Raw genomic sequence first — 14,640 nt, forward strand, 5'->3', positions numbered from 1 at the left:
ACTGAAAACTTGACACCAGCTCCACATGTTCTCCTCACTTTTGCATTCCTTTCTAGTCAGAAGAATTTTGATGTGGCTCTAGCTTCTTACTGTGGCCCTCCCTACTTACTGTGGAATCCAAAACTAAAATTCTGCCCAGAGCACAGGCTGGAGGAAATGGGAATAAAAGTCTGGGCCATGAAAACCAGAAGCTGAACGAATACACAACCTGTTCTATGGAAATGAACTTTGGAAACTGGATGCCAGTCCTGAGATTTGGCACTGCTATCACCAAAACAGTGGGCTTCCCTGGTGGCTCAGTTGGTAAAGAATCCACCTGCAATGCGGGAGACCTGGGTTTGATTTCTGGGTCAGGAAGATCCGCTGGAGAAGGGATCAGCTACCTACTCCAGTATTCTTGGGCTTCCCTGGTGGTAAAGAATCCGCCTACAATGTGGGAGACTTGGGTTTAATCAATGGGTTGGGAAGATCCCCTGGAGAAGGGAAAGGCTAACCACTCCAGTATTCTGGCCTGGAAAATTCCATGGACTGTAGAGTCCATGGGGTCACAAAGAGTCAGACATGACTGAGCAACTTTCACTTTCACTTCGTTACCAAAACAAGATTTTTGAGGGGGGTGGGAGGCAGAATTTAAAAAGAGGGGGTTGAGACCAGGAGAAAAATAGTCCTTTCTGGGAAGTGTTTTTAAATTCAAATTTTAATTTTTTCCCACAACTGCAAATGATTAACCATAAGTACAACTTTTCTATAGCAACATGCTCTAACTTGAGAATTTGGGGGGAACCCCTCTTTTTTCCTAAAGTTCAATGCTTAAAGGCTCAAATGCTATCAATTAATATGCACATTTTTAATGATTTAAAAATATAATACTAAATTTCTCCCAGGAGCATCTACATAAATTTATAATCCTACCCAAAGTTACTGAAAGTGCTATTTTTTTCAAAATACTTCAAGTGTTTTGGAAGTTGACTTTTTTGTTTTATTTTGGGTGGAGAAACTGGAAAATCACTGTCAATTCAGTTTTTATTTCTCTTATAATTTATTTGCTCACTGGTTTTTGGGTATTCAAATCCTAGCTTCAGCCTTCACAGCCAGGTAATCTTTGGGAATTCTTCAGCCACCTTGTGCCCGTCTTCTTAAGAGGACTCAGCACATTCTGCAAATTAAAGGCCTAGTGGGCTTCCCAGGTGGCTCTAGTGGTAAAGAATCTGCCTACCATGCAGGAGATGCAGGAGACCCAGGTTCAGTCCTTGAGTTGGGAAGATCTCCTGGAGGAGAGCATGCAACCCACTCCAGTATTCTTGCCTGGAAAATCCGGACAGAGGAGCCTGGCGGGCTCGTCCATAGTGTCACAAAGAGTCAGACACAACCACACAGCACAACGTGGTAAGTTATCGATAACTGTTAGTTACTGTGCTCCTCCAATATCATCCTTTTAAACTGGGAATTCATCATTTCCTTATTTATAAGAACTGCATTATGGTTTTATTACTTTGTCTTTTAGACAGGTTAGAAATCATTTTTCCCAGGCTATGGAAAATCTGTTCCCTACAGCAGCACGTTAGCATCAGTGAGGGATGGGACAGTGGCAGGCGGCTAAGCACACCCTTTTGTTGTGTGTTGTGTAAGAATGTTGCTTTAAAACCGTCTGGGGGGATTGGCAGGGAACAGAGGATCAGAGACCAAGCAAGAAGGGCCAGGGACTGACAATGGCTGAAGCTGAGTGATGGGGGTAGAGGTACCTTATACTGTAGACATTCCAACATTTCCATTGCAAGATTCTTTTTTTTTTTAATGTGAAGGCAAATTATTCACGAGTCATCGAATATCCTTGTTTGAGGGTGCAGGCCGCCCCACGCACTTGTGAGAACCCAGCGCACTGTGGGCTCCTCGGATTCTAAAACCTGAATGGGTCTTGGTGGAGAGTGATCGCTGCTCTCATGAAGCCTCCACCTTCAGGAACAGACCATATTCAGTTCTTGGGACTTCTCAGGGAGCCCACCCAAATCAATCTGTGTCCCCTGCCCTGTCCAGGGCTGCCCTGCGTTGGCAAGGATTCATCTGGGCTGAGCAGGATCCTCAGAACTCTGCTCTGAAGGGATAGTCCTTGTGATTTTCAGTTCTGAAAAAGAGAAAAACAGATCAAAGATAGAAGCAGAGAATGGTTAATATTTTCAAGAGAAATGCTGAAAAAATACACTTAACATATTATTTAAACTCATGAGTGTACAGACTCAGTCTCATAATTTACCTCCAAAGTGGCCTGTCCTTAGGAGAGAATTATGAAAAGGTTAACTTAACTCCAAAGGTGGTAAAGCCCTCTTCAGGGAGCAGTCACGCAATCTGGACCTTGCTCCCCTACCTTGGGAAGGAGGGTAAAGGAGTTGTATTTACATGGGGAACGTGGACAAACGGAGATTCCTGTCCAGGCCGAGGAGGTCAGTCATATCCTCTTCTGATAATTCAAAATCAAACACCTGGAAACCAGAAGGAAACAATCACTGGGAACTTAGTCTGGTAGGTCTTCGGCTGAGCCACCTCAGCTGCAAAACACAGGTGGGGATCAGGCTTCCTGTGACACTGGACCAAACCAGGCAGATTCAGCCTCTGCTGCTTAGGAATCCCTGGGAAGACAGGTATACCCTGCGTGTGGCCCACAGGGTAAGGGATGTTCCAGAATAGAAATTTTCCCAACGTGCAAACCAAAACAACACCACAAGATGAAACAAAACAAAACACCATCACAACAACAAAACCAACAAAACCTCCCAAGAAACACAGACCAAAAACACTTCTTCCACACACCCCCTTGGTGAGGGAGACTCCTGGTCCCTGGAGGCACTGATGCTCACTGTGTAGTTTTTCTTTTTAGTCCTTCAAAAGTAGTATTCTAAGCAGCTCTCCCCTCTTCCTATCCCTAACACATGTGCAGACTATGACCCTTGCCTGCATTAAGAGCCGGTCCACTCAGGGACAGCCAACCCTGAGCCCACAGCTGAGGAGCTGGGGCCAGGGGAGGGACAGAGCCTGGCCTAGTCTCTACCTGCAGGGTAGAAATCAGACACTTAGTGGCAACCAAAGCAGAAATCAGAGACTCAGTGGCAACCAAAGTTCTGCCTGGAGAGACAGCTGGAGCCCCGACACGTCAGGGCTGGGGCAGCCTGGGTGCAGTGGCTGGCACTGGGGTGAGGGTCAGCCTCGAGAGAACTCTGGCTGCAGCCCTGCCTGCCCACCCCCACCCCCTGTTCCATCCAGTCTAGTTCCGACAGCTCGGGCTGGGAAGGGTCTGTCTCTACTCCAGAGGCCTCACACTGACACCCCTGCAGTGTTAAAGACACAGGGGGTGTGGCTACTGGCTCTCAACATCAGCACACTCCTTCCCCAAGCTAAGAGGTGACCCCAGAGCCTCTGATGCCATGTGATTCAAAAGGAGGAAGCACTTTCCTGGAAGTTCTCAAGAATCCGCTTTGGGTTGACAGATTTGGGAATCACTCTTACGTTTCTCTGGATCTGAAATCGGATCAAAATCTGCAGGGAAAGAAACATCCAACATCAGACACAGGGCATTACGGGGGTCAGAGCTCACCACTTTCCCTGACGGTCATGCTTAATTGTGCAGTGAAAGTCCAGAACCCCTTGGTGGGAGCATGCACTGCAAGTGCTTTCATTCTGAGTCATTCAGAAACCCAACTGGGATTCTCTGAGCAGTTCTAGCGGGAGAAGCTCAGAGGACCTGCATGCACCTTAAGGAGAAATCACTGACATGCCCCATCCCTAAACGATGAGACAGTGGAGCCAGGACGTGGTGACCCCCGCCTACCTGGGCTGCGGACTTCCTGTGCTTCTGAGCGATCGTCTGGATAGTAGGGTCTTCCATCAGGTGCATCCCCCCACTGGAGAGAAGAGTACAGGGCAGAGGCCATGAGGGCAAATGAACATACTTCCTTCTTTAGGAAAACCTCACGCTTCCTCCAAACACAAAATCTAGACGTATTTTTGTCATGATACTTGTTCATCATAGGAAACTTAAATGATGCAGAGAAGCTGCCACTCAAATCCTCTCACTCACACAAACCACTGGTAATGTTTTAGGGGAGGCAACTAGACACACAGCTTTTCACATACACTTGGTGCTTTTTCTCAAGAACCAGGTGGCAGTGTTGGAGGCCATGGGCAGTAGGTCTCCGTGCTTCGGCCCCTCTGACCTCTTAGCTTGGGTACAGCCATTCCCTGCTTGGGCCTCGACTCAGGGCCCCTGGAGCATCCCTACCTGGAGCCACCAAAGGGCAGGTAAGCTGTCACGGACACGTTTCTCGATTGGCAGAAACTGATCAGGTTCTTCTGAGTGAGATACGGGTGGCACTCGATCTACAAGATGACAGCTCACCAGGAAAACAGTCCACTGGAAAAGGGGCCCACATTCCTTCCTGGACCCTGTCACTGCTGAGCTAGGACCCACTTCTAGTGTCTCCACTTGGAAGTGGAAAAGCCTGGACTGTGGTCCCCAAGACACCAGCCCACTGGGAAGACCTACATCAGGAGCACTTAAACCTCCCCTGCTCTGCGAGGCCATCCTCAGCACTTTAGGTAAAAACCTCGGGCTCCCATCTGCTCTATGCACACAGAGAAGAATGGCAACCCATGTCACAGGCGGGTGTGGAGCCCACGAGGCACAGGGCTGAGTGAAGGACCAGGACACAGACACCACGAGTGGGAGGCAGCATGGTGTCCGCACCAGGTGCTAACACTCCTCACACTGCTGGAGACCAGAGGAGTGGCTGCCCTTCCTGAGGGAGGGGACTGAAAGCAGCACCAAGGGGCTTCCGGCGGGCAGTGGGGCTGGTCCGCATGCTGGTCAGAGCCAGGCTCAGCTTATGAGATGGTCTCAAGCTCTTTCTTACGTGAGCACTTTTTTGTATGGACTTAACACTTAAAAATGAAAGAGGAGAGTGAAAAAGTTGGCTTAAAGCTCAACATTCAGAAAACAAAGATCATGGCATCCGGTCCCATCACTTCATAACAAATAGATGGGGAAACAGTGGAAACAGTGTCAGACTTTATGTTTGGGGGCTCCAAAATCACTGCAGATGGTGACTGCAGCCATGAAATTAAAAGATGCTTACTCCTTGGAAGGAAAGTTATGACCAACCTAGATAGCATATTGAAAAGCAGAGACATTACTTTGTCAACAAAGGTCCATCTAGTCAAGGCTATGGTTTTTCCAGTGGTCGTGTATGGATGTGAGAGTTGGACTGTGAAGAAAGCTGAGCACCGAAGAATTGATGCTTTTGAACTGCAGTATTGGAGAAGTCTCCTGAGAGTCCCATGGACTGCAAGGAGATCCAACCAATCCAACCATTCTGAAGGAGATCAGCCCTGGGTGTTCTTTAGAAGGAATGATGCTAAAGCTGAAACTCCAGTACTTTGGCCACCTCATGCAAAGAGTTGACTCATTGGAAAAGACTCTGATGCTGGGAGGCATTGGGGGCAGGAGGAAAAGGGGACAACAGAGGATGAGATGGCTGGATGGCATCACCGACTCGATGGATGTGAATTTGAGTGAACTCCAGGAGTTGGTGATGGACAGGGAGGCTTGGTGTGCTGCGATTCATGGGGTCGCAAAGAGTTGGACATGACTGAGAGACTGAACTGAACTGAACATTTTAACAAAAAGTTTAAAATAAAGTACTGCAAGAATGCCCTTTCTACTTGCAGTGCCAGCCCGCCTAGAGAACTCAACACTCCTGCTGGCACTAGTCATTTCTCTGCATTAACCTCTTGGCAGTCTGTGACCTGGGCTGAAGGATGTCCATTCGTCCAAGCCTTTTAGGCTGCAACGTGCCAGGCTGGAGACCAGGGGGGTCCCAGTGCTTTCCCGTGAAGCCCACTCACCTTGGAGCATCACCACCGGTGAAGGGTCAGGGAAGCTGGGACCGCTCCATTTTTGAATGCCCACAGCTGCGTATGGGAGCTAAGCTCAGCTCAGGCCCTCGCTCTGAGGGCACCACCTCATCAGACAAGACTTTTGGGGATCTTCTGCCCCCTCACCCACCACCTGCCTGACTGCTCCCAGTTCGCGATGCTGACAGCCCTGGGGAAGACACCTACACCTCTCGATCCACCCTTTCTTCCATGGACCCTGCAGCCTCCTGGAGGTAATGGCTGAAAAGCTGATCCAAAGTCTCTGAGCTGGCCCCATGCTCACCTGGTTGGTCACCGGCTTGAACCTCAAGTTGGGTTTATTCAGAAGTCTCTCGAGCTGCTGATGGTTGAAGTTTGACACCCCGATGGCTCTCACTAGGCCTGCGGCCACCAGGTTCTCCATGGCCTAGGGGGGAGAAAGAACCATGGGGCATCCGGGCTGGGTTGGCCCCATGGGTAACCCACACAGGGTCCGAATAACGGCCCCGCCTGCTGTTCGACAGTATTTCCCTCAAGGCTTCTCCAGCGCTTCCGTCCTCCAGGTCTGTCCCTGTTGCACCACTAGGAGCTGGGAGCCGTGGGCACACCACGGGACCTCACCGAGCCTGTTTCCTCACTCGCACACTGGGGACCACCCTGTCCAGGTCATGGGGCTGTTTAAGGGCCGTGCGAGCAGATGTATACAGAGTTCTTCGTTGAGGGCTGTAGTCGAGCAAACGCAGCAGGTCGGGCCGCCGTTATCAAGTCCCTGTCACCTGGTGTCTGCAGGGCGTCCACAACGGCCTCACCTGCTCACTCCTCTTCGCCTGGATCACAAGCTGCTTCAGCACCACAACCTGTGCTCAGTTCCTGTCCCAGTGACAGTTAACGTCTTCAGGGACAAGGGCAGAACAGCTCCGCTGTTCACTGACTACGAGCTGGGCCGCCCTTGGCTTCAAAGGAACGCGGCCTGCTGCCAGGCGCGGGCAGCTGTGAGTCTGAGCAGCCACGGCTGGTGACCAGGGTCCCTGTGTCCCTGTGACTCCCTGAAGTGGCAACAGCTGCCCAGACCCTCACTTGGGCCACACAAACAGCCCAGGTTTTGACCTGGATCCTTGAGAACAGGCCACGCAGTGGACAGACAGGCCAGGTGAGCTCAGGTTCGCTGATTTGGTTGTTTGATGAAAGGGGAGGAGAGGCTGGCCTGGCCCCGCACGCCTTCCCATCTGTGCCCCCTCCCCGCTCTGCCTACATGAACCCACACCCCACGCCTGCACCCCTCACCCCACACGAAGAGCTCACACTTCGTCTCCCTGAACTCTGCAAGTTCCGGTGTGAACCTCCCCTTCTGGCCTCCACCCCTCCCTGCCCGTGTGGGGGTCACAGGCACCCGCTGGCCTGACTGGACACCCTGCAGGCAGGAGCCCTCCTCCCAGGCCGGCTGCCCACTGCCCAGCGCCCCACGCCCACTGCCCTGACTGGCACGCTCCCGCCTTGCTTCCACCTCAGCACTTTTCATCTGGACTCTGGTTTGAAATAAGCTACCCCTTCCTCCACTTCTCCCTGCCCACCCCGAGACGTCCCCTGCCGCTGAAGTTATGGTTCCGAAATGCTGACAAACCACTAAGGGGAACTACAGGACGGCAGCGTGGTCACCACTGGGACACGGAGAAGCAGGTTGTCAAATTTTCCTTCTTTCTGTATGTTTTACACTTTCTATGTTTTCTGTAAAGACCATGTGATCTTTGTTTTACTCAAACCATTCTGAATTAGTTTGAATTAGCTATCCCTAAAATAAGTGCTTCAGAAAGATGCCCGACCCGTGCTGAGGTCCTTAGTCAGGTGCTCATCCGCAGTTCGTGCTGCAAACCAGGGGCCTCTGAATGGGCAGCTGCAGGCCTCACGGCTCCCTCCAGAGATGGTCAGCGGGGCTGGCTTACCTCCCACGTGTTCAGGAAGTCCGTGTCGCTGGGGATGATCATGCCATTGTGGTCCACCGGCAAGTCTGCCTCTCCGGACTGCAAGAGCCAGAAGGAAGGAAAGGCACTCACTGGGGCTCATGGTGACCCCCGGAGAGGACCGGGAGGAAGGGAAGGAAGAACGCTGGACCAGAGGGCAGGAAGCCTGGGCTCTGCTCCAACACACAGCTAACCTTCTTCAGTACTCTGAACGTCGCTGCCCACCACTCACCCAACAGGGAAGAAAGACCTGGAATCCTTGCCAGCAGCCATAAAACTGTAGCAATTTCAGGCAAAAAAAAAAAAAAATGGAGTCTTTCATGTCCTAAGGGCCCCATCTCCCAAGTCCACTGGTAGGATCGTCCCTCTTTTCTTAGAATCCCTATCATGGTGAGAGATAGTGAATCAACTAGTACAAGGGTGCTGGGAGGTGCAAGGCAGAGAAAGATGGCTACAATACTGAAGTGGGTTGCCACCTCCTCCTCGAGGGGATCTTCCTGGCCCAGGGATGGAAGCAACACCTCTTGTGTCTCCTGCACTGAGAGGTGGATTCTTTACCACTAGTGTCACCTAGGAAGTGCCAGAGAAGGATGGCAGGAAATTTTTAAAAATCTAAAGCCAGACCTCAGTGCAGCCTCAGGGGTTGGTCTGCAACCCCTCTACCCCGCCAGGTATAGCCCCTCGAAGCAGGTCAAAGGGGAGGCCTGTGTGTGAAATGAAAAGATGGGCTGAGAGGCAGGACCTGTAGGGCACTAGAGCCTGGGGGCTCTGAGGTCCTCCAGCCCATGCCTCCCCAGAGCTGAGCCCCAAAGGAACTGTGTGCTCACTGAATGATGAGAGGGCGCAGCCAGGAAGGGAGGTGTGGCCTACAGGGGTCTCGCCGTCCTGTACCTTAAAGCCCATGGGCCAATGCATGAGGTAGAGGTCCAAGTAGTCCAGCTTCAAGGTCTTCAGACTCCGGGTGCAGGCTGCTTTCACCAGGGACTTCTTATGGCAGGTGCACCAGAGCTGCAGGGGCAGGGAGGAGGCACAGACACAATGGCCATGGAGCCCATGGGAGCTGTGAGTGCACACCTGCCTGCTGGCCCAGGATCTGCAAGATGCACGATGTCCAGGACCCCCTGGTAAATTCAATGGGGCAGTGACACGTCCTTCGGGCACCCCAGGATGCTCCATGGCTGCCCTTGTTCAGGCTGTCAGCGTCTCCCATCTCCTGTACAAACACAGTGTCTACAATCTCCTCGACACCACACCGGCCTCGCTTCTATACAACACAGTTCCCTATGTAACAACTTTCAACCGTCAACCATGCTCCTTTCTAAGGGGAAAAGAGTGAACTTCTTCCACAGTCCGGCCCGTCCACTTCCCCAACCTGGCAGCTCTCTGCTGCCTAGCAGTTTTTCATCTGGGAACGCCAGCCAAGCTTCTTAGGGGGTCTCTGCACCTGTGATGTCCCATGCCCCGTGCCTTTGCTCATGTCACACTGTCCCTGACCCCCCTGACCTGCAATGCTCCCAGCCTGTGCATGGAGCTGCACAAGTCCTGTCCCGCGGGTTCAAGATCGAGTCATCAGCTCCTACAAAGGAGACTGGAAAACCCTCCCTGTGCTGTTCTCACCGTCTGGTAGCCCGGCCCTGAGCGGTCGGTGGCCCTCTCTATATATACAGGAAATCCTACCTTGCTGACAATAAACAGGTTCTCCCGTCTCACTGCGCCCTCCTTGATCTTGGACTGGATTCCCACTCCGACCTCATTCTCGTTGTGGTACACATAGGCGCAGTCCAAGTGCCGGTAGCCCACGTCTATCGCCACTTTTACAGCCTCTGTTACCTCCCCTGGAGCCGCCTGCAAGACAAGAAGTCAGCCACCTGCACTCAGGAGAGCCCGACCCCAACAACCCCTGTTCACTCTAGAATACAGTCAACAAGCCATAAAAAGTGAAGTTACTGAGTTGGTACTCATAATCATCCATCCTAAAATTAGGGACATCAGCGTCAGAAAGAATTTATAGATAATCTAATTTCAAATTCCTTTACTTATTTGGGGAAAATGCTTTAGGCATGTTTGGTGTCTGCAAATGACTGAGCTAGAGGCTGTGCTACTGGAATGAAGGTGCGTAAATAAATTTAGGATGAATAATGATGACAGGTGTGATGCAAGGAGGTACAGACTCACCCACTCCCCACAAAGGCCATCAGCCCAAGTGTAAAAGCAGACAGGTGTACACAAAGAGAATCCACCACACAGAGCATTGCCAGAAGCCAAAGGAATTCAATGGATGCTATCAGCAATGTTCAAGTTCAGAAAAGAAACATTCTCTGTAAAGCAGGCTGCTCGAGCAGGCAAGGGGCCTGGGGTGGGGGAAGAGGCTCACGCAACCACTAAACCCCAAGGGGTCTCAGCTCACAAGGCACTTTCTCCCTTGAATGTCACGTCACCCCATGAAATGCATCTGTCATAGTGATCTTCATGGAATAAGAACACATTCAGAGTGGATGACAGCTAATGAACCAAGCGTCCACTTCAGAGTTGGGAGGACCACCAAGAAATCAGAAGGAAGAGAAAATGAATATAATAATGAACATCAAATACAAATTGATAGAGAAGACCAACAAGGCCTGTGGTTGGTTTTTTGAAAAATATTAATAGACTCTCTCTTTTTTTTTTTTTTTAAATTTTGGGCCACACAGCACAGCATATGGGATCTCAGTGCCCCAACCAGGGACTGAGCCAGGGCCCCCAGCAGTAGGAGCATGGAGACCTAACCACTGGACCTCAAAGGGGTTCCCTAAAGTAGACAAACTTTGGACGAGACTGGGGAGACCAAGATTTTTTTTAAAGACATGAAAGAAAAGCAGTATATACAGATAAACAATACATATTTAAAAACCTAAGAAACTATTATCAATGACTAGAAGCCAACAATTTGGAAAAGTGAAATGAAATGGAAAAATTCCTAGAAAAACTTAAGAAGAAATAAAGCTCAATTGTTCTATAACTATTTTTTAAAACAAAGCAATTAAACACAATACACAGAGTTTTACAAAAATTTCCAGTTAGAATTCATACCAATTAAAAACAAAGTTCTTCTGACAAGAGGAAAAGAGGAAACACTTTCAACTTATTTTTAGTTCAGTTCAGTTCAGTCGCTCAGTCGTGTCCGACTCTTTGCGACCCCATGAATCGCAGCATGCCAGGCCTCCCTGTCCATCACCATCTCAACTTATTTTACTCAACCACAGTAAATTAAACTATTAATACATCCCTGACCTCTACCAGTTGGTAAGTGGATAGAAGAAATAATTTAAATAATATTTTGATGAGTAAGGGTGATCATTCTAATTTCTGTGTGTGCTCATTGGTATCTGACTCTTTTGCGACCCCATGAACCGTAACCTGCCATTCTCCTCTGTCCATGGGATACTCCAGGCAAGAATATTGGAGTGGGTTGCCATTTCCTATTCCAGGTGATCTTCCTGACCCGAGGATAGAACTCCTGTCTCATGTCTCCTGCATTGGTAGGCAGATTCTTTACCACTTGCACCAGCAACCAATAATTTTCTATGTGAATTCTTAAACAAGTATTTTTTTATTAAAGACTGTTTTAAAAAGAAAGCAAATTTGAAAGGCTTTATAATTAGTGCTGTCTAAACCATTGACAGGGATTAGCAAAAGACAAAGTAGAGGAAGGTCCAAAGTACTTCCACTAAAGATTGAAGGCAGAAGGAAAAGGGGATGACAGAGGATGAGATGGTTTGATGGCATCACCAACTCAATGGACATGTTTGAGCAAGCTCTGGGAGTTGATGATGGATAGGGAAGCCCGGAGGGCTGCAGTCTATGGGGTTGCAAAGAGTTGGACATGACTGAACTACTTAACTGAACTTCCACTATCAGGTTTTTACACTGGGAAGAAAAAGTTTGAAAGTTTCTTTTTAAAACCAAGTTGGCAATGATAGCATTTTCCTGTCTCTTTGTTACAGACACTTCCCCATCTCCCTGTTGGCTGCTGCTCTGATCTGTCAGGTGACAGTTCCCTGCTCTTATCCAAGCCTGACAATCTTTTCTTCTGGGCGTTCTCAGACTTTTTTTTTTTTTTTTCCTGAACAATTATAATGGAGCGGGGTGGAGGGGGCCGCTTCTTTGGTGGCTCAGTGGCAAAAAAAGCCTCCTGCCAATGCAGGAGACACGGGCTTGACCCCAGATGGGAAAGATCCCATATGCCTCGGGGCAACTAAGCCTGTGTGCCACAACTAGGGAGCCTGTGCGCTAGAGCCCAGGGAGCTGCAACTGCTGAAGACCACACACCCTAGAGCTCTGGCTCCCCAACAAGAGAAGCCACCTCAATGAGAAGCCCAGCTAGAGCAACTAGAGAAAGCCCGGGCAGTGAGGAAGACCCAGCGTAGACATAAACAAACAAACAAACAAATAAATAGTCTCTGCTTATTAAAAAGCAGAGACAATACTTTGTCAACAAAAGTCCTTCTAGTCAAGGCTATGGTTTTTCCAGTGGTCATGTAAGCATGTGAGAGTTGGACTGTGAAGAAAGATGAGCACCAAAGAATTGATGCTTTTGAAGTGTGGTGTTGGATAAGACTCTTGAGAGTCCCTTGGACTGCAAGGAGATCCAACCAGTCCATCCTAAAGGAGATCAGTCCTGGGTGTTCATTGAAAGGACTGATGTTGAAGCTGAAACTCCAATACTTTGGCCACCTGATGCGAAGAGCCGACTCATTTGAAAAGACTCTGGTGCTGGGAAAGATTGAGGGCAGGAGGAGAAGGGAACGACAGAGGATTAGATGGTTGGATGGCATCACTGACTCGATGGACATGGGTTTGGGTGGACTTCCGGAGTTGGTGATGGACAGGGAGGCCTGGCGTGCTGCAGTTCATGGGGTCGCAAAGAGTCGGACACGACTGAGTGACTGAACTGAACCGAAATAAACAGTGATTGGGAAGGACAACCCCCAATTGTAGAAAACCTAATGACTAAACACTCCATTTCCAAAAGCCAGAGGCGGGCCCCCGGCAGGTGCCAGCGACCAGCTGGACCTGCGGAGGCTGCTGCAGGTGTCCCCAGGTAGGTGGTTCTCCACGCAGGGGCGTGTCGAAGGAAGGTGCCGCCCCTCCTCGACCAAGAGTTCGCCTCACCTTCCAGGTGCCCAGGCCCAAGACAGGTATCTCCTCCATGGCTTGGAGCGCGTCCCCGCCTGCCCGCGCGGCTCCCTAGGGCCGCTACCCGAGTGGACGCCGGACTAGCTGCCGGCAGCAACAGAGGCCACCCGGCTTGGCTGACGGCGCGGAGGCGGCGGAAGAAGCCAAAGCACGGTAGGCCGCGGACACGCCCAGCTGTCGGGGCCAAGGGTGGGGCTTCGAGGAACCGTCGCGCGCCAGCGCGGGGCGAGACAGCCCTGGAGGGACGTGGCCCCGGCCCTCGGTCTCCTAGCAACGCCTCCCCGCAATCCCGGCGGCTCTCGGCGTCCGGATCTTGGCGGGGATCCCGAGGTTCGCAGGGGCGGCTGGGCCAGGCCACCCCCAGGGCAGCAGGGAGAGGCTTGGTGTCCCGCTCTCTGAGCCCTGGGAGGAGGCTAGGCCCCTGAGACTCGTCCCTGGGCGTGGGGCCTGGGGGACGGCTTCAGGGTGCCAGAGGGAAGTTCTTTTCCCTCCTTTACAAGTTGATGTGCTTGGGCGGGACCCTAAGGGTCTGCGGTACCATACAAGAGTTGGTGGCCTTAGCTCCCCATTGGTGACCCGGTGCTCCGAGTCCTGGAAATGTTTTCTAACTCCCGGAGTCCGTGGGAGCAGAGCGCAACCTGGGGACCCGGGACGCGGTTGGTACGGTGCCGCATCTCCCAAGACTGGGGGGTGAGACCCTCCCTGCAGAGCCTCCAGTCTGCAGGTGGGAGTGGGCGGAGCCATTGCGGCAGTCCCGGCCTGCGGTGCCCCTCCTCGTGCTCCAGCACCCGAGACGGACTCCTCTCCAAGGTTGGGCTCCGGGAACACCTCTTGGGCGTGGCCTTTGGGGTCAGTCACAGGCAAGGTTCGTCATTATGTCTCTTAGTTTGGCTGGACTTGGTCACTTAGAGCTGAGTGACCCTGAGCACCCATGCCAGGCTCATCAAGAAACTGGGGTGATCTAAGTGCCAAGGAGAGCTCCCTAATAACAGTAATTACTCCTAACACTCGGGCCTCATTGTGGAGCTCCCTGCTCTCAGGGCTCCCTCCAGCCCCTTACACGAGCCAGGGGAGCAGCCAGGGCCAGGCTGGACCTGGTGCAGGTCCCAGGTCCTGCCAGAGAAGATGGGAGAGGCTGGAGAAGAGATAAAGAGGGGAAAGGACAGCCTGACCTTCCCCTGCCCAGGCCCGTGTCTACACCACCTCCAGGCCTGCTGACCTAGCAGTGCAGGGAGCTGGCCGCTGCTGGTAGGAGGAGGGATAGAGTGGGACCAGGACAGCAGGATCTGTGGGAGATTATTCTATGACTTCATGTCCCCTGGTCTTCAGCCAGGTTGACTGGTGTGGGGTGGTTCGTGGGTCCCTGGGGTCGTGGGGTCGCAGTACGGTGGCCATTGGCGCTGGGCGGTAACCGCTGGGATGGGAGCCGTTGGTACATTGGACACGGGTTCGCCCAGGCGGGGTCTCTTTCGCGCGCTGCTAGATGTGTGCACGTGCACTAGACAAGCTACATTAGGCTGCCCCACCACCCCTCGCTGAGTCCGCATGTGGGAGGGAGGCCCTTTGACTTGGAGCTCATCCTGCTGCATCCACCCACGGAACTGGG

The 14,640-nt window shown here is 51.5% G+C and overlaps 1 protein-coding gene across 1 annotated transcript; it reads right to left on the reverse strand.

The window, feature by feature from the left end:
• Positions 1-1,895: 1,895 nt before the first annotated feature.
• AKR1E2 (aldo-keto reductase family 1 member E2) lies at positions 1,896-13,093 on the reverse strand. The gene is made up of 10 exons (XM_052650517.1): positions 13,011-13,093; positions 9,537-9,704; positions 8,751-8,867; positions 7,842-7,919; positions 6,206-6,328; positions 4,271-4,368; positions 3,821-3,893; positions 3,439-3,528; positions 2,395-2,477; positions 1,896-2,122 (listed from the first exon to the last, which is right to left on the reverse strand). Exons 1-10 carry the CDS (start codon positions 13,047-13,049, stop codon positions 2,080-2,082), a joined length of 912 nt encoding a protein of 303 aa, XP_052506477.1. The 5' UTR covers positions 13,050-13,093; the 3' UTR covers positions 1,896-2,079.
• Positions 13,094-14,640: the final 1,547 nt, after the last annotated feature.

This window comes from Budorcas taxicolor, chromosome 13 (genome assembly GCF_023091745.1).
Source record: "Budorcas taxicolor isolate Tak-1 chromosome 13, Takin1.1, whole genome shotgun sequence".
NCBI classification, from domain to species: domain Eukaryota; kingdom Metazoa; phylum Chordata; class Mammalia; order Artiodactyla; family Bovidae; genus Budorcas; species Budorcas taxicolor.

Excerpts from the sequence above, each read along its gene's own strand:
- AKR1E2 (XM_052650517.1), bottom strand. The coding sequence starts at position 13,049 with ATGGAGGAGATACCTGTCTTGGGCCTGGGCACCTGGAAG. Across the intron at positions 7,920-8,750 it reads ATTGGCCCATGGGCTTTAAG|TCCGGAGAGGCAGACTTGCC; the intron begins GTACAGGACGGC and ends TGGCTCTTGCAG. Across the intron at positions 6,329-7,841 it reads ACTTCCTGAACACGTGGGAG|GCCATGGAGAACCTGGTGGC; the intron begins GTAAGCCAGCCC and ends TCTCCCCCCTAG.